Source organism: Salminus brasiliensis, chromosome 3 (genome assembly GCF_030463535.1).
Source record: "Salminus brasiliensis chromosome 3, fSalBra1.hap2, whole genome shotgun sequence".
NCBI lineage: Eukaryota > Metazoa > Chordata > Actinopteri > Characiformes > Bryconidae > Salminus > Salminus brasiliensis.
Window position 1 is genome coordinate 25,906,680 of NC_132880.1, and position 19,133 is coordinate 25,925,812.

The 19,133-nt window shown below is 40.1% G+C and overlaps 2 protein-coding genes across 2 annotated transcripts; one reads left to right on the top strand and one right to left on the bottom strand.

Annotated features, from left to right (window-relative positions):
* Positions 1 to 403: 403 nt before the first annotated feature.
* On the bottom strand, positions 404 to 8,997 carry LOC140551310 (uncharacterized). The gene is made up of 9 exons (XM_072674716.1): positions 8,885 to 8,997; positions 8,049 to 8,201; positions 7,724 to 7,829; positions 7,353 to 7,476; positions 4,277 to 6,739; positions 3,556 to 3,718; positions 3,241 to 3,403; positions 2,112 to 2,244; positions 404 to 1,297 (listed from the first exon to the last, which is right to left on the bottom strand). Exons 1-9 carry the CDS (start codon positions 8,947 to 8,949, stop codon positions 1,125 to 1,127), a joined length of 3,543 nt encoding a protein of 1,180 aa, XP_072530817.1. The 5' UTR covers positions 8,950 to 8,997; the 3' UTR covers positions 404 to 1,124.
* An 827-nt stretch (positions 8,998 to 9,824) lies between these two features.
* psmd3 (proteasome 26S subunit, non-ATPase 3) lies at positions 9,825 to 18,901 on the top strand. Its single transcript, XM_072675710.1, has 12 exons — positions 9,825 to 10,120; positions 11,116 to 11,306; positions 11,834 to 11,971; positions 12,375 to 12,511; positions 12,779 to 12,969; positions 13,436 to 13,539; positions 13,957 to 14,071; positions 14,674 to 14,793; positions 15,513 to 15,616; positions 16,044 to 16,199; positions 16,390 to 16,440; positions 18,030 to 18,901. The coding sequence occupies exons 1-12, from the start codon at positions 9,982 to 9,984 to the stop codon at positions 18,105 to 18,107; spliced, it is 1,524 nt and encodes a 507-aa protein (XP_072531811.1). The 5' UTR covers positions 9,825 to 9,981; the 3' UTR covers positions 18,108 to 18,901.
* The last annotated feature ends 232 nt before the right edge of the window (positions 18,902 to 19,133 follow it).

Below are 19,133 nucleotides of genomic sequence, written 5' to 3' on the forward strand. Positions count from 1 at the left end.
AATCTACAGATTATAAAAACCTGAAAATGAAAGCAGAAAAAAAATAAGTGCTGGGATATTTTATTTCACATTAATAAACAAATAAGTCTTTCCTACAAGGGCTCTGATGTAAAGTCACTTCTAATGATTTAAGACTACTGTAGGATTGTGATATTCTGCCCATTACCTAAACTACCCAACAGCAGGACTATCTGTGAACTACTGAAATCACTGAATTCTGGATTGAAAGTACTGGACTGCAGCAACCGGACAGACAAACATTGACATCAAACATCAGTTACCTCAATCAAGTTCATATGAAACAAGTTTCCAGTTTTTAGGAAAGCTAAGACTTCACTTTTTTAATCATATTTTACATAATAACAGTAGCACAAGTACAAGAAAATGAAACACTATGCATTACTTTTGATTATTATAAAGATGATAACTGATTCTGATAGTAGCTAAATCTTTTAAAACATTATTAAAATGAATTTTTACCAGCAGCTCCGACAAAAATGTGCTTAGTTCAGCAGCCTGTACTGATAACTCCCAGTGAAGTTTTTTATTGTTCTGAAGTGAAAACTGAATTTTACTGAATTTTATGTGGGTTTAGGGTATAGGTACATAATTTATTTTTATTCAAATTTGGCTTCTGTGAAATTCTGCCAAACACAAGCAATATAGTGTTTTGTACACAGGCATGAACACTAAAAACTAATCTTTTTTTTCTATATTATAATGCTATTGCTAATACTCATGGGTTGTCCCATATCTCAGTACTTTGTTATTTCACAGCACTTTTTTTCTTTTTTGCATGATTATGTCATGTCCATGTTAGGAACTCCAGGTCTCTGGAGATCACTGAAAATATCTACTCTCTCATCTTGTGGGTTTTTCCAAACTTCCATAGGTTTTGTGTGAAGCTTAGCTTGTTGGTTGTTGCATGGATGTAGCATTACTTATTTTTCATCTCCTCAATTTAGAGGATCCAGAGGGTTTGGAACATTTGTGTTTGCTCTTGGGTGAGAGAGTGGAGATTTTCTAAAACCCATTTCGGTCAGAGAAATGCTGAGAAGACCCAGAGCTCCTTCGTTTAGGGCCAGGCTTCATGACATCAGAGATCTACGCCTCAATATAATCCCTCACTGTCCTAGCCTGATGTCAGCCGGCCTCAGCTGCCTCTCCCCCTCAGCCAGGAATATCTGCATAGCTCGGTAGAGCAGGTGGACCCCCAGCTCTCGCTTCCTCTTTGCGGTCCAGGTGGACACCACCCCATAGTAGTCACCTCTCTTCTGATTGGTCAGCATCTTTAAGCCTGTCCAGAGAAAAGAAGAATTAATTCAGACTCAAACACAAGGATATCTGAACATTGGGGCTGCATGTGCTAGTTTGGTAACCTGATATAGTTATAGACTACTATAGTTATTGTGTATCAGTAGTTTTTTTTTTGTATTTGTTTAAATTGAGATATATATATATATATATATATATATATATATATCAAGTGCTTTAGTGACTGATATGAACGCTCAGGCATACATGCATTATATTTAGTTAATTGTGCACTATTATGCAATTTCATCTCTCACTAGAGAAATATCAGGCTGGAAAACTGAGTAAATCTCTACAATAAAAACTGTTTCCCATGTTAGAAAAAAACAAGGTGTAAATATCATGACACCAAACACCATGTTTAGTTATTCTATTATATATAGTTTAAGGTTGTAAATTCATTATTTTAAATAACATGGGTATAAAATGCATTGCACTTTTATAAGTATGTATAGCCATGTTAATAATGCCTTATGCATGCATTATAAACATGTATAAGTACAAGTAATAACTAAGTATAAAACAATTCTGGAATTCTTGAAACCACAATATTGGCTGTTCAATCAGCTAAACGATATTGATCGATTTGTCCAATCGCGTTTTCCAAGTTTCCAGTGTTTCAACAGCATCTCCCACTTAAGAATTAACATTTACGTTAGGGCAGCTCTAACAAAATCTTCCAGGCAGCTTAAAAGGGGTATTAAAATCCCCCAAGTGAAGTTATAAATGAGCGGCCAAAAATTTCACATCCATCGGCTCATAACTGTTAAAACCAGCTATGGTCAGATTTTCCGTACCAATAGCGTCCACCATGCAGGCCTCGCGTGTGTACGCCTCCACCGGTATGACGTTCTGGAAGCAGTGCAGGGAAATCACACCTTGGCCACAATTCCACACCTGCAGGATGTGCTGCACCTTCGAGCAGAGTTTCTAAAGGAGATGAAAACAGCCCTTTGGTTACACCACCTGGAAACCATGTTACATGTCAGTTACACCATCAAGAAATCACAACACAACAACAACGATATGTGATTGTGAAGTGTGTTGAACTGGAGTAGTCAAATATTCCACTGTACTGTTGGACAAGTGCAGTTCGGGCACCTGTGGTTTTTTTTTTTAATTGAGCAGTAGTAAACACAGACTATGTAATCCACAAAGCCTAATGCACAGTTACACTCTTACTTTCATAACAAATTATGTATATCATCAAAATTACTTTGAAAAAAAAAAGTCTCTAGTTAGCCTGAGATATTCTTGGGTCATTTTGCTGTTTGGAGTTTTCTTGCTTTTTCCTTAAGCTTCTATTTCTTATTAACATTTCATACTGTAGAAACTGCAGGCTGAAAAAGCTTCGCTATTCGCCATTAGCCTTCCTCTGCCTTGTGGACAGTAATCTTTAGACAGTTTTAAAGGAGCCCATGTTTTATGAGTGTTAGTATAAGGTTTGAGGAGTTCGAAAATGTATAACGTTTGGAAATGTGGTTCAGCTGACTAATGGTTCAGCCCGATTTGCTAATCAAGATTTGAGGGTTATGGCTAAATCCGAGCCTTTGCAGTGCTTAGGATGGTCAAACGTTGGTGACTATTCCAAATTGAAAAGACAATTCTGATCCACATAAAAAAATCTTATTAGTCTACACGGTCTAAAATAAACTTTACACTCTAATAAAATCTTCAATATCCATGTTTAATATCCACATGGCCATTCTTACAGACTGTAATACACTACAGGAAGTGTAGGAGGTGATATAGCTTCTACTGCAATACACAATTCAATTGAACAGTAAATTATGAGTATTATTATCTATTATGAGTGGATCCTATCAATAGGTCTTAGTGGTAGCCCTCATATAATGCACACATTTATGAAAACATCAATTAGAAAATAACTAAATACTATTAAAGTAAAATTTAATTCTATCAAACCTTGGAGGTTTTATCTCCTCTGAAATATTCCAGTGCTTCATAAAGGTGGCTGTACGGTCTGGAGCGCTTCCCTTTTCCAACGTAGAAGATTGCACTGATGAAAGTCTGGAAACATTCCTGAGGGGTCATGGACTGGCTTCGGTACGGAAGATTCTTTGTCACTCTGGATAAGTAAGAAGATTACATATGATATGAATTTACATATTTTTCCCCTTATAATTAAAATATCTGATCTCAAACTGATACATTTTACAATAACGATAAAATAAAAGACATTTTTAGACATAAAATAATAATAATTTTAAAAACGTTTACCTGGGATCCAGTAGCAGATAGTTAAAGCTGGACTTTATGATGCCCTCACGCCATCTCTTATTTTGATCTGGCTGATCAAACTGCTCACACAGCGCAAACTCGTCTGCCTTGCAGTCGGGCAGGTGGAACGTACAGAGAACCTTGTTCAGCTCTGGGCTGTAAGCTGAAGGTACGCAGAGAACAGGAAATAAGCATTTTTTCTTTAAAGTCTCAGACTATTTTCAAATGTGAATGTTTTTTTGCATCTCTATTCTATTATTTTTATTTTACACTGTGTAGATAGTTCATGTGCAATTAATAGCATTTCATTTTTAATTATGACAAAATAATCTACTTTAATTAAATATCTGAAATGAATCTACTGGTAGTGAAATCCCCCTTTGAAAGTCGATTAATGAGAAATGTCATTTTAAATGCATTGTTACATCAATAGTGTTCTCAGTAGTATTGTATAATCATTTTATTATTATACAATTGTAATGAAATCTTATTACATTTTTAAAAATATTTTCTATTGTTTTTATTTGCACCATTTTTTGTCTACATACTTTGCTATTTCATGTGTAACTACTTTAAGATTCTTTTTGCATTATGGAGCATCAAACTGAGCTGCACTGTAAATGTAGGAAATGCGATATATAAATAAAGTGTATTATTATTATTATTCTCATTATTATATAAAGATAATAAACTGAAGTCAGCAGGCTGCAGTGGTACATACCAGTGAAGGCAGATGAACTGTCCTGGGCCGGCTGCTGGGTGGCCGACGTGTTTTGAAGTGCTCGTAATCTCTGGATGTACAGCGGCCGTGTCTGCGCATTAATGGGCCCCGGGCGTTCTCCAAGCTCCACCAGTCTGCGCCTGAGCTCACGGTCAGTCAACCCTTTGGTCTCAGGAATGTCCTCTTTGCTGGGACGCCGGTTTTCTTTTTCTGGACTTCTGACCTCGTCCTGCAGAGAGCGCCAGTCGTACAGCACAGTGTCCTCGCTGCTGGAAGTGAGGACGCTGGAGCTCAGGGAGGTGTTGGACGTTGGAGGAACGTGTATTTCTATTAGTTCATGGCCCTCCTCTGTGTCCGTATACAGATATTCCACTGGCTCATCCATGTCCGTGATCATCGGACGTCCCCCGGGCGTGTATGAAAGGTTGGCCAGTGTTTGGGGTTTGGAATGGCTGTTGAGTCTGCTCATACTGTACCTGGGCGTGCAACCTGAAGAAGCTTGCCTGGAGCAATCAAAACTGGAGCTAGAACCTGACTCTAGACTCACTTGGGACGGAGAAGACTCCTCTTGGGAGTCTACTGCACACTCCTTTTCATTTAAAGCATAAGGGCTTCTGTGAGATGTTTGCATTTGCGTTGCAGCACCTTTAAGCCTTTCGCTTGAGGTGGACACGTCTGATGTTAAAAATTCCCTTTCATCATCAAACACAGGAGGTGAGCTAGAACTTTCCACCAGTCTATTTTTACCTGTTTGAGATTCAGAATGGCTGCATAGTCTGCTGCTAGTGTTTCTGGGTGTGCAACCTGAAGAACCACCTTCAGCTCTGCTTCTCTGAGGCCTAGGGCAATCCAGACTGGAGGTTGAACCAGAATCTAGACTTGTCTGAGACAGAGAAGATGATCTCTCTCCATCTGCTTCACACTTTCCTCTTGAAGCATAAGTGCTCCTGTAACAGGTCTGCATTCGCACAGGAGCATGGTTTTGCCTCTCGCTTGAGGTGGATACATCGGACGTTAAAAAATCCCTCTCCCCGTCAAGCATACGCGCCACACGCTGGCAGACTGGAAACTTACCACAGGAACTACTACTTTTGAAATCTTCCTCTAAAGGATCCTCGGCGACACTTCTAGGGATTATGACTGTGTCGGCCAAGCTTCCAGAGATGATCACTGTATCTGCTTGGCTTGGGTGGTCGTCAAAACCTTGGCTTGAGGACACCTGAAGGTTCCTCATGCTGACGTCAAGGTCATCCATCCCACTTTCCTCAAAACGACGTCCAGAGCGGACTTCGTCTGAATTGTAAGCAGATTTGTGTTGTGGAGTGTTACGCCGCACCCTGGTGGGTATAGGCAACGTGTGTTCGAAGAGAGAAGAGGTGGAGAACACAGATGGAGAGATATTGCTGTATCTCTGTGAGCATCGACTGAGGCGCGAGCGAGTCCTGCCAGTTACGAAAGGGCTCGGAGTGTTGATCCGTTCCTCAGTCTCCAGAATGCTGTTATGAGGTTGGAACTTATCCTCTGTCTGGGTTTTTGAGCCACCGTCTGTGATCAAGTTGATATTTTCCCTGTCCGAATCTCCTGTGGTCAAGTCAGATTCGACTGAAGCAGGGTTTCCATGTTCGTTCCCCAAAATGTTCTCTTTCTCCAAAGGTGAAAAGTGTCTGCTATGCGTGGGCCCTTCTAGCGCAGTCTTATATGGATCACTATCACAGCTGCTGTACTTACTGGATCCACTACTGCTAAAAACAGGAATGTGAACGTTGCCTTTTAGCTCATTTACACTATTAGAAAACACATCATCCTGATCCTCATCACCACCTGGCTCCTCCAGCAGTCCTGGTCCCATTATTGTCTTATCAAAATCCTCTTCCTGCACGCTTCCCTCACGGCAAAACACAAACACATTATCTGGAGATGTCACGTCAATGCCCTGGTTTCGCAACACTGTGGTCATTCGCTCCGAATCCAGAAAGTCAGAATACTGGGACAAATCTACAGTCGTGTCCCCGAGCTTCTCATACAGTCTTCCATCCGGGCTCCGGAAACTCAGTGCTGGGAAATACTCGTTAGAATCCCTGAAGGTTACGCTCTTCCGGCTTGGCTGAAGAAACTCAGCAGAACGCTTCAAATTCAAATTGAAATCTTCATTCTTGTGCAATGCCGCTCCCTCCGGACTCATCTTAGTGTCAACAACCGACAGGCGGGTGCTGGACAGAACTGGCGGTGCTTCCACACATTCCACTCCTGTTCTGTCAAACGCTTCGCTTTCACGCATGTTTAGTCCAGAAACATCAGAAAGCCAGGACTTGTGAGCTCCTCTGGCTCTGCAGGGTGGCCCACCCATCTCAGACATCCTGAAAAAGCTTGACTGTCTGGTGCTGCTCAGTGGTTCCTCGCCAAAATTGCTCAGCATTGACAGGTCAATGCTGCTGTCCCTCATGGAGTGGCCTGAGTATATTGCTTTTGAAGGAAAAAATTTGTTTCAATCAGAAATAATGAAAAAGCACTTGCCAAAGCAACTTTTTAGGTTGCATGTTTGTTGTATATTTGAAAATGGCAGTTTTTTTTTTTTTTTTTTTTTTTTTTTTTAACTTGTTTGTTGAATTTGGTACTGCCAATTAACCCACCCCTTCGTAGCTCCCCGTGACGCCAGCAATAAAGACCTCCAAAACACACAAAGCCAGCCACCGCCTCTTTTCTGAGTAATTAAGCAGCTGACACACTTGGAGGAAAGGGTCAGGTCCCCAACTCCTCTGTTTAAGTGCGATGAGTGGACAGAGCACATGTACATGTATGTCATTTTGGCTAACGCTCTTATCCAGATCCATTTACTTTTAAATCCTGTTACACAGGAATGTCACATTAGGATTTTCACCGAGAGACTCTTATTGGTGTGGCTGGGGGAGATTAAACCTCTGATGAAGTCTGTTATGGGAGGGACGACAGTGTTGTTACCCACTACACTATACTGACCACTATGAAATGACCCTGCTTGTAAATATAACTCTGAACCATGAGTCAAACCATACACTAGTGCAGCGTAACTAAAACACACAAAAAGGGGGGTTCTTACAGTACTGGAATTTGGGCAAGTCTTCATAATCCACTTGCGGTGCCTGAGACTCGAACTCCTGCAGCAGGCTTGCACACTTACTGTTCTCCTCCTGCTCCGCCAAATCCGCTGGCTTGTTTCCATCCTGAAAGCAAAATAATGAAGAGTGTAACTCAGCTTCAGTCAACACATAATATGTGATAAAATCACCTCCAAAACATCTAGTTAATTCGCTGCTTCTATCCTTCTGTTCAGGTCTAACAGCTCTGAATGTATTTAATGGACGGTAACACAATCACTTTACCCACTTTTAAGTAAAAAAAAAAATTTGCATTTCTGTTGGACACTGTTTAAAAATGTAACGAACTGAAATATATACTTTTTATACTGACATGATCTTTGAGGCTGGGGTTTCCACCGTTTTTCAGGATTAATTTGAGGTTCTGATAGCAGCCCCATGATGCAGCAATATGCAACGGTGTCAGATCTTCATTAGACCTGAAATAGAGAAGAAAACATTTTTCAAATACTCAAAATGACATTTACTATAAACATTCTTTTTTTAGAAATAGATCCAAAAATCAAGCCTGTAAAATAAACTATTAGGGTAAAATCAGATTTTTGTAAAGAAACAAAATCTAGGTTTTGAACTGTGAAGGTCACTCTAACACCATCACATTGTTCTGCAGGTCAGACTGGACCTACTGTATGACCAACCTGAGGTTTGGGTCAGCGCCGTGTTGCAGGATCAGTTTAAGGCAGCGAAGCCCTTTCTCCGACTCTTTACCTGCAGCCAAGTGCACAGCAGCTAAACCCTCAGGAAGTACCAGGTTAGGGTTCACCCCCTGCAGCAGCAAAGACTCGACTGTCCTGTTGCACAACATATAAACACAACACAAGTGTTAAAGACAAAAGTGCCAGAGATACACTGGTAACTAACAAAACTCATCTGGAAGCAGGAGTTTCTAATAAAGTGGTCAGTGAGTGGAAGCACAAGGCAGGAGTTTCTAATAAAGTGGTCAGTGAGTGGAAGCACAAGGCAGGAGTTTCTAATAAAGTGGTCAGTGAGTGGAAGCACAAGGCAGGAGTTTCTAATAAAGTGGTCAGTGAGTGGAAGCACAAGGCAGGAGTTTCTAATAAAGTGGTCAGTGAGTGGAAGCACAAGGCAGGAGTTTCTAATAAAGTGGCCAGTGAGTGGAAGCGCAAGATAGGGGTTTCTAATAAAGTGGCCAGTGAGTGGAAGCACAAGATAGGGGTTTCTAATAAAGTGGCCAGTGAGTGGAAGCACAAGATAGGGGTTTCTAATAAAGTGGCCAGAGAGTGGAAGCACAAGATAGGGGTTTCTAATAAAGTGGCCAGTGAGTGGAAGCACAAGATAGGGGTTTCTAATAAAGTGGCCAGAGAGTGGAAGCACAAGATAGGGGTTTCTAATAAAGTGGCCAGAGATTGGAAGCACAAGATAGGGGTTTCTAATAAAGTGGCCAGTGAGTGGAAGCGCAAGGTAATCCATCTTAGCAGAAACTGAGTGAATAGTGTTGACAGACAGACTTTACCTGACATCCGTGTCGTTCACTGCAGTGTAAAGTAGGGAGGCTAGATCTGAATTACTCCTCTTCATGGTTCTGCGTTTCTGAGAGCTGAACTCCAGATTAGTGGGTTCTTCAGTTTAGCTGAAGTTCTGTATGAAGCTCATTAGCATTAGCGCTAGCTACCTTCACATAAACCGCACAAAGAGCGGCTGCGTTCAGAAGCGGGTGTGCAGGGATTTTCTGCATGTAAACGGTCAAGAATGCGTTATCTGATCAGTTAGTTGGTCATAAGTAAAACAGGGTCTGCTGAGAACGCTGTGCCCTTTCTTTTGCAGATTAAATTTCCCTCCGTTGATGTTTGTGTTGTTTCTGTGGTGAATCGCTGCCATGACCCACAGCGCCACCCGCTGGAATGGAGGACAGGCGTTTTGTTATTTACGCGTGTTTATTAATTTTAAAATGCTACGCACTAATACTTATTGTATTATGTTATGTTTGTTGATTGTAATAGGCTCACTATGCTTTGTCAATATTACTTCAAAATTAATTAAGCAGCTTTTTTCATTTTATGCGTTTCAGTTAACCGTTTTGTCTGTTTATCTATTTATTATGAAATATAAACACAACAATAATGCAACTACTACTACTAATAAAAATAATAATAATAACAATAAACACCTCTTCCAAAAATACTTAGGCAACGTGTACTGTATGTTGAGTATTGTGTGTCTAAACTGACTTTTCTGGATAGGGGATCTGCTAAATGTAAATGAAAAATGTTAAATGTACCGTGGATATATATATATATATATATATATATATATATATATATATATATATATCAGAAATTATTCTGTTGTTTATGATATTATTATATTATTTCTGGCCGTGGTCTGTTCCTCGGTCATCTACTACTCTGCCTGCTCCGCTTCTCTCTCATCTATTGTTGTTCCTGCCCGTATCCCACACTGCTTTGCTCTTCAAGAGTGTCCAGTCATTCTGCGTTAGCATTAGCGTTAGCTTCGCTCCGGAGCCGCTGCTTTATTTCAGTGTGGTTTTCTCTCCGGTTTGTTGTGTTTTTACTGCAGGAGTTTTAATTAAACTCCACATTTCGGTTCAGGATGAAGGAGCTAACTGCCAAGAAGCGCGAGAGGACCCGGGAGAGCCGCGCGGAGAAGCAGAAGGAGCCGGGGCCCGAGACCCCTGAGCCCGAGCAGCCAGAGGAGGAGACCGGGAGACAGGACCAGACCACACTGGAGGGTCAGAAATTTAATAAAACTAATATACACATTTTAACACACCTTACACTAACACTGCAGGAGCAGGAGGCCGGCAGACAGGACCTGACCACACTAGAGGGTCAGAAACACTCATCTGTACGAACTCGCACACTAACAATAACACTATCATTTACACTATTTGATCACACTCGAGTGTCAGAAACGCTCGTGCTCAACAACGACCACACTAATATACACCCCTAACCCTAACACTGCAAGAGAAGGAGACCAGGACACGGCACCTGACCACACTGACGGGTTAGAAACACTAACAATAACCCTAATAGTGCTATACACACACACCTAACACTAACTGCAGGAGGAGGAGACCAGGAGACACTGGATATTCTGAACATTAACATGAACACAACTGATACACTGACATCAACATCCATTCACACCAACACAAACACTATGGGAAGGGCAGGGTGGGAGACCTGCCCTGAACCATTAACACTACCGACACACTCGTTGTTAAAGAGGGAGAGTGGGAGACACTTATGACTTTTGGTACTGCCAAGTCATCCCATTAGTCCAGTTGCCTTTTTTTTTTTTTTTACATTTCATCTTTATTTATAGATCACCTGTCATTAACACAGAGAAAGAACAAAACAAAAACCCTTACACACGCTACAGCACATTTTTAACTGAACACCAAACACATTTAGACAGTGAATCACACAGGTTTACACAGTTAATATAAACAGTAATCATGTTTATACCATTATCTGAACAGTGAAGGATGCACTAAAACTTATACAGTTATAATATGAACAGTAATAACAAGGTTACATGATTGGAATCCAAATAGGAAACACATGTTTACACTGCTATAGGTTTACACCCATTTACGTCTACCACAATAAACACACACACAAACAGTAAGCGGTAGTGGTGAGGGTAAATTCATATTACCCTCATTATTATTCATATAGAAATGAAGGTTGTTTTAGTAAATCAAATTTTTCATTGCAGATATCCGTGAGCATGTGAAGCAGATTGAGAAGGCTGTGTCCGGTAAGGAGCCACGGTTTGTCCTGCGTGCGCTGCGGGCTCTACCTTCCACCAGCCGGCGCCTCAACCCCAATGTGCTCCACAAGGCCATCTCCGGGTTTTACACTTCCAACGCCGCCAGCAAGGAGTTCCTGCTTGGCTTTTTGGAGGAGGTACAGAAAAGCTTAACATTGGACCATAGTAACCATTGATTTTGAATTGATACTTCGCCCAAAAATAAATGAATAAATAAATAAATATATAAAACCGTCACCCCAAATGTAGTCAATCATCCAAGCCATGTTTAATGCCGGAAATGTACTTCTCTTACTGAACACTCAGACTGGTCTAAAGTACTGAGAAGAGCTCCAGAGAGCTGCAGCAACATCGTAGGCCCTGAATGTAGTTCATGTGTATAGATAACAGTAACTCATACAATGTCAGAAACCACATCAGTGAGACTATTAAAGATTAATGAACAACACACTGTGCTAATCAAGGAGGTACGTGCTTCTTTGTTGGCTGCATCATTGGTTCAGTGGAAAAACTAAACTCTTAGCTGATTGATTAGATTTGAGGCAGATTACATTTTTCACCAAACTATATTGATTTAAATCTAAATGGTCTACATGGTGCATTCTTTATTTGTGTTCAGTTCTAAATTGTGAATTTTCCCTCTCTCTCTCTTTCTCTCTCTCAGCCGATGGACACTGAGGGAGATATTCAGTTCAGGCCTCGTACTGGTAAAGCAGCGACCACTCCCCTGATTCCTGAAGTGGAGGCCTACCTTCAGCTTCTGCTGGTGGTCTACCTGACCAACAACAAGCATTACAATGAGGTGAGGTTGAAGTGTAGGATCCACACTGTATAACAAAACAAGCGCTGTGGGGTAATGGTTAGCACAGCTTCCCACCGTAGCTTTCACTGCTTCATTAGAGCTTAATATGATTGAAGGAGAATGCTAACTGCTAATTGTGGAGTATTGACTAACAGAGACCCATTTTTGTGCTCTGGGACTCCCAGCCATGGGTGGCTGTGGCATTGCCAAGCATTGAACGTGCCACTTCCTGATGATAGAGGTTTCACAGTTGTGCCATTTGGGAGCTCTCCCAAGAGCATCTTATATATATATATATATATATATATATATATATATATATATATATATAATCAAAAAATATATAAAATGTTATTTTGTGATATAAAATGTTATATTTTTTCCCCCTCGTTGTGTGGTTCAGGCTCAGAAGGTGTCGGACAACCTCCTGCAGAAGATCAGCTCTCAGAACCGCAGGGCTCTGGACCTGGTGGCAGCAAAGTGCTACTACTACCACTGCCGCGTCTACGAGTTCCTCAACCAGCTGGATGCAGTGCGCAGGTAGGCAGCCTTGAGGGATAAACAATTTCATTGTAACTGATGAGGAAATAAATCTATAAATGAACAGGCATTCCTACAGTGGAGGTGGTCAGTTTACTGATAATAAAATAAAAAAAAATAAAAAAAAAACATTAATTAAGGTTGAGTAGAGAGAGAGATGTGTGGTAACCTGTGCTATTGGCAAATAAATGTAATGGCACTAGTTGTTATGAATTATGTTTGGGTGAAAACAAGACTTTAACCTTAACCTTTCTCTAACCATTGCAGTTTCCTGCACACGCGCCTAAGGACGGCCACATTACGTCACGATTCGGATGGCCAGGCCACACTGCTGAACCTGCTGCTGCGCAACTACCTGCAGTACAACCTGTACGACCAGGCAGAAAAACTGGTGTCTAAATCTGTCTTCCCTGAGCTGGCCAACAACAACGAGTGGGCTCGCTACCTTTATTATACAGGTCAGCATGTGTGTCGCTAAGTTATCAACAGCATTTATTTTTTTAATGAAAAAAATGTGGTTCTTTTATGCATCATTGGCTCTATAGTGTTTATATGAGCCACTCTGTCAGACTGTAATACACTACAGGAAGTGTAGGGGGTGAAATAGGTGATATTCTGTGCCGATCACAGCAAAGGAAATCAAATTATTCTTAAGCCCAGCATCAAATAAAAATCAGTGCATTCTAAGGCCGAATCATAGGGTTATAAATGGGCATGTAAGTGAGAACACGTTTGGGTATACAACACTACCTGCACATGTAGAAGAGCTTGGTTTGTGCAAAAAAAAAAGTGATGCTGCATTTTAAGTAAGGAGATCTTTCCACAAATAAAAACTGAGAGATTAGTGATCTAACACGTATGTAATGCTATGGACGTTTGGTGGTGTATTGTTTGAAAAAAAGAGTCAATGTTGTCTCTCTACAGGACGTATTAAGGCAATCCAGCTGGAGTATTCAGAAGCCCGGAGGACTCTGACCAACGCACTACGCAAAGCCCCTCAGCACACTGCCGTGGGCTTCAAACAAACTGTGAGCGCTTAATGGGTTTTCTGATGTATACCTTTTTCCAGTCCACCCTTTCTCTAAATGTCAGTCTGTCAAGACCTAGTTAGTCTAGTGTCTAACCCTGAAGTGTTTAGGCTAATGTAGCTAACAAGTAGTGGAAGTATAACACCCCCCTTTACTATGGTGCTAACTTTGTCTTAATCACCACACACTGTCCTCAAGTTTTAATGCAGTCTTTAGATTCAGAAGAGGCATTTTCTTTGTTAAGGATTTTTCAACTCTTGATTGCATATCTAAGAGTCACATGGGTTCAGTTTCACACAGGAGATTGGGCAGTGTATTCTACCATGTCCCGTTCAATCTTTGCTCAGAATACATTCAGAATAGACAATAATTATTTTTGCCCCCCTCTTTTCCTTTCTCTTTTCCTCTCTTACCTAGGTGCATAAGCTGCTGATTGTAGTGGAGTTATTGCTCGGGGAGATTCCAGACCGACTGCAGTTCCGCCAGCCATCTTTAAAGAGGTCCCTCATGCCATACTTCCTCCTCACTCAGGGTAAATATCCATCTCTTCACTCAGTTACTATTACCACTGCAAATAATAATAATAATAATAATGAGTTTGCAGATAGCAGCTCAATATCTAGATGTATATAGAAAAGCCCAATAAAAGTGTCCGCTAGTAAAATTATAATGTATAACTCAAGTTGAACAGAAAGTAGCAAAAATAAAAAAAACTAAAATTACAGGTCTGAGGTCCCAAAGATCATGTAGGGTTCATCTCTAGAACCGCAGTGCATCCAGCATCTATCAGCACAGGTACTGAAGTGTGTTAGGCTTGCTCTTTCTCATTTTGGATTTGTTTGCTATGAGCTATAATGCTAAAGCTCAGAAATGAGAGGTGTGAAAAAAATGGCTTTACATTAAAAATGGACTAAAAGCAGCATAAAGAGATAAAAGCAGAAAAAATAAATAAAAACAATAAAATGAAGACTCTACTTAACTACACTATTTTCTAAGGAATACACAGGAATCACTTGAAATGCTACTGTCTGGTTGTATCAATATTACTGTATTGGGCTAATAATGAAGAGACACAGAAATGCACCCAGAACCTGGAACACTTGTACAGCATTAATTTCTGTGCTTTGTGTTCAGCGGTGAGGACTGGGAATCTGGCCAAGTTTAACCAAGTCTTGGATCAGTTCGGAGAGAAGTTTCAGACTGATGGCACCTACACACTCATCATCCGCCTGCGACACAATGTCATCAAAACAGGTACTTTCTACAGCTGACCAAGCAGAGATATGTGATATGTCTTTCCTTCCAAAATAAAGCTTCTTTTCTGTATACAGTACAAAAGCTTTCATTAGAGTTACCTTACAGTAACACATTGCTCATTTATCAGCAGATTAAAAACTGCAAAATGCTGCTTGTACAAGTGTTTGCATTCATAAGTTTGAATTTAGGCCAGACAACTCCCATTGTTTACAAAAGACATTCTGTGCACTTTCAGTGTTCTCTTTTTATAATGACTTATTTCTAGCTCTAGCTACCCTCCCTCTGATGCCAGTATACAGGGCTCATAGTACTGTTGACTTGTGCACCTTCATTTGCTTTGGATTTTTTTGTTTTTGTTTTTAGGTTCACATCAGTCTGATCAGTGATATTTGATTTTTATCTAGAAAATGACTCAATACAACCTTTTTGATAATTGCAGGTAGAGGTCAATTGTTATTTAACTGTGTCCTTAAGGTGATGATACATTTGTGTAAAGTTGGAACTTTCTTAGCACAGGGGTAAATACTTGCAAGCAGCATTTTTTGGTTAGTAATATTTTCCTACATTTCCTATTGCTGAGTATCCCAAAATATACATACTACTAATTAATGTTATCTATATTGATCGGGTTTAATCACTGGAAATGAAGATAACCAAAGTGTTTCCTTTACAAATATAATTATATATAATTATTTAAATGTGTGTGCTTTGTGCAGGTGTGAGAATGATCAGCTTGTCATATTCCCGTATCTCGTTGGCCGACATCGCTCAGAAACTACAGCTGGACAGTCCAGAGGATGCAGAGTTCATCGTGGCCAAGGTAGTAATAATGAGATCAATGAACAACAACAAAAAAAAGATTCTTATAAGATGATTCAATGTCTTGTTCCATTGGTTAATTGAATTACTTTACTTGATACCAGTTTATATTATTAAAGAAATAACTATAGTGCTATTAATTAAATGTGTCTTTCACAGCTTGCCTAGCTGCATTGGTCAAAAAAGCCCAACTCGGTGTAAAAGAAAAAGGAGCTGCACAATCAAAAATCATATCCATCAGAATCACGTGTGACTTTTTACACAATCTGAAACACTTTAATTCACAAACTAATGCAACTTCAGAAACCTGCAAATCCCTAGCACAGCACACTTGATAGCTGTCTCCATAAACCTGCATGTCTCTGTCAACAGAGTGAGCAGAATAGTGGTGCAGTAAACGCATTAACATTCCATGTGTGACTCTTCAGGCTATCCGTGATGGAGTGATTGAGGCCAGTATAAACCATGAGAAGGGATATGTTCAGTCTAAGGAGACCATGGACATATACGGCACACGCGAGCCCCAGCTGGCCTTCCATCAGCGTATCTCATTCTGTCTGGACATCCACAACATGTCCGTTAAGGTATGCATATAAGTAGTTCATTTCTGCATGAACACATTGGGGGTTTTTGGGGGAGGTGCAAATGTGGTGACTGGATTGTTTTGTGAATTTCCAAATATTTGTCTTTGTAATGGGGAAGATTGTGGCTGAAAGCTCTTTTAGGATGAGTCATTCTGTGATATTTATTTATTTTTTTCCTTCCCCCACACAGGCCATGAGATTTCCACCTAAAGCCTACAATAAGGACCTGGAGTCCGCTGAGGTAATTGATCATACACTTAAATACGCCACTAAACTTTACAATTTCACAAACTGTCGAAATGTCCCGCTGCTGGTGTGTAGCTTATTTTAATGCACACTTTACATGATAGTAACTATGTAAAACTTACTCAATGTTATATATTAAATATAAATAAGATGTACATAGTGTTTCCAGATAAGGAGTGGTATGATGCCATAAAATACAAAAAAGCTCCAAAAGTGTGGAAAGATTAAATTCAGTTCTTTATTACTCTTCTGCAGCTATGCTGGAGACATTGTGGCACTGTGGACACATGCACATGGTTTTTGGAGTTGCCAAAAATTAAATCATTTTATTCACTGTAGAAAGTGTCTATTTCACAGTGTAATGAAGTTATAGGAGTTCTGCACTGTTGCTGTTTGATGCTATTTTAATACATAGTACAAATACCTTTTCATAGCTTGTAAGAAGGGACGGTAACTAGATTATATTTGATTTTTTTACACAATTGATCTGAGAAGGCAACTGTTCAACATACTATTCAAAACGAAGCTGCTTAATTTTAATGGATAAAATGGAAATGTATTACTTTTTTTTATTTCATTAATTTATTCAATTAAATAAAATGAATTGTGACTGGTTCATAAAGCACCACCTTGTAAGTGGTGCTCAGGAAAAACATAATTCAATAATTCATAATTCAATAATGCATTTTGATCGTGAGAGTTCACAAAGATTTCACCAGTTTTTAATCCTAAAATTGAACCTTATGTAGTCAGTATGTATTAAGTGAAATCAGACTAAATATACTTGTTAATAATGCTGATAACATTTTAGTGTTGTAGTTGTTATTAATATTTCCTATTATATTGATATTATGCTTTTATATTTAATAAAGATTTTTGTCTCCCCGAAGCGGAGGGTGGGGGAACAGAGGGGTCAGGAGAAAGAAGTAAAAGTGCTCTATAGGGTGAATATTTGTCCTGACTCAGCTCAGGAAGTGCTTAGTGGTCCTTAATGAGGCGAATCCGGTTGGTGCATCCGGTTGTCTATTGCGTCATTACGCTCACCAGTGGAGCTTCAGTAATGTTAGGACTTCCACACCTGATTCACTCTCTTCCATAATACATTACTCCAGACCATCTAACATCTCTGACTCAGCCTTTACACCACCACCACCCCCCCCCCCCTCCCCACTGCCGCAGAAAGGGAAGTGAGGGAGATCAGTTAGAAAAGTCTGCAAATCGAGCTGCTTAGTCACAGACACACTGCAGAGCCTTATTACTACTGTGTGTTTGTGCATGTATGAAGAGGCTGGCATGATATCCAGCAGTATCCACCTTTTAAACTTTCTATTATCATATTTATTGTTATTATTGCTGTGAAATCTCTATATAACGTAACTGCTTGTTATCACTCAAAAAAGTGATAAAGTGGTGTTCTCTCCAGTTGACACATGAGCAATAAATAAATAGCAGAATTTCTAATTATTTTTATTTATTTGATCTGAATCTTTAAATACATAAACTGAATGGTAGAAAATGGTGTGTGGTGTTTTTTGGTTGTTTATTTTTTAAACTGTGTGTGTGTGCGCACGTGCGCATCCTCAGGAGCGAAGGGAGAGGGAGCAGCAGGACCTTGAGTTTGCTAAAGAAATGGCAGAAGATGACGACGACAGTTTCCCGTGATCCGATGGGGCAGAAGAAACCTGATCTCTGTGTTTTTCCTCTTACTTCTTTATCTAGCCTTTCTGTTCTGCTCCAGTCCTCTTTAAAGAGATGCTCAGCCCTGCAGCAAGCCCATTCAGTACTGTCTATCTGCTTACAGCCAGGCACAAACCAGCCTGAATCTCACCTGCTTTCACTTTTTGTTTTCAGTGCAGGCAGGGCCCATTAACCATTAGCATACATCAGAAGCACCCGTTAGTTTAGTTGAACTGTTAAGACACACAGTTTACATTTAAAGCCCCAAAATCCTACGTTTTATCATTATTCATTTGGCCCTTTTCTGTAGCCTTATTAGCTATGGGATTGGAGCCCACACGTCAGAAGTGATTAGACTATACAAATCAAAACTGAAAGAAACCTTAGATTCAGGTTGGAGTGTACCAGGCTGTGGTCGCAGATGTAAAATCCTTGGAGATCAGACCATTTTCACTTTTGTAATCTCTTGTGCATTTCTGCATCTAGGGCCGTCTGATATGGCCGTCTATGGTTGGAAAGTTAATAAAAGAGAGAACTGACCTTCTGCTTTTTGCAACCAGTTTTGTCCACCATATTCTAGTAGTAGTAGTCTAATTGAGTCACTCGAGTCACAATGATTTGATAATTTCCCAACCTGGAATTTTGCAGGCTTATGTAACCTGGCTGACGGCTCAGACTCTGTACAGTAAGAGGACTCTTCCTTCTCTAGTAAAGGCCATGTGTGATTTGTTTCACAAGAGTGAATCCTGTGTACAATTAAAGTTTTTCTATGAATAACACTTGCAGGATGTGTGTGTGCTTCAGTTAAATGCTCAAGAAGAACAGGAAATGGCTGCATTAGAAGTGCAATAGCTGCTTGCTAAAGCCAGGACTGGAGCTGTTATTTCTATAATTTGTTGAGTCATGGCTGATGAATCAGTTAATATATGTAATAAAGTTTGTTTTATTCCTTATAGCACAGTCAAACGACAGATCTCTGTTCAATGTAGTGTAATGGCCTGCTGGAGTGAC

Coding starts and splice junctions, on each gene's coding strand:
- LOC140551310 (XM_072674716.1), bottom strand. CDS start 8,949: ATGAAGAGGAGTAATTCAGATCTAGCCTCCCTACTTTACACTGCAGTG. Junction 8,202..8,884: donor GTGAACGACACGGATGTCAG/GTAAAGTCTGTC, acceptor GTTGTGCAACAG/GACAGTCGAGTCTTTGCTGC. Junction 7,477..7,723: donor ACCCCAGCCTCAAAGATCAT/GTCAGTATAAAA, acceptor TTTTGCTTTCAG/GATGGAAACAAGCCAGCGGA.
- psmd3 (XM_072675710.1), top strand. CDS start 9,982: ATGAAGGAGCTAACTGCCAAGAAGCGCGAGAGGACCCGGGAGAGCCGC. Junction 12,512..12,778: donor CAGCTGGATGCAGTGCGCAG/GTAGGCAGCCTT, acceptor TAACCATTGCAG/TTTCCTGCACACGCGCCTAA. Junction 16,441..18,029: donor AGGACCTGGAGTCCGCTGAG/GTAATTGATCAT, acceptor GCGCATCCTCAG/GAGCGAAGGGAGAGGGAGCA.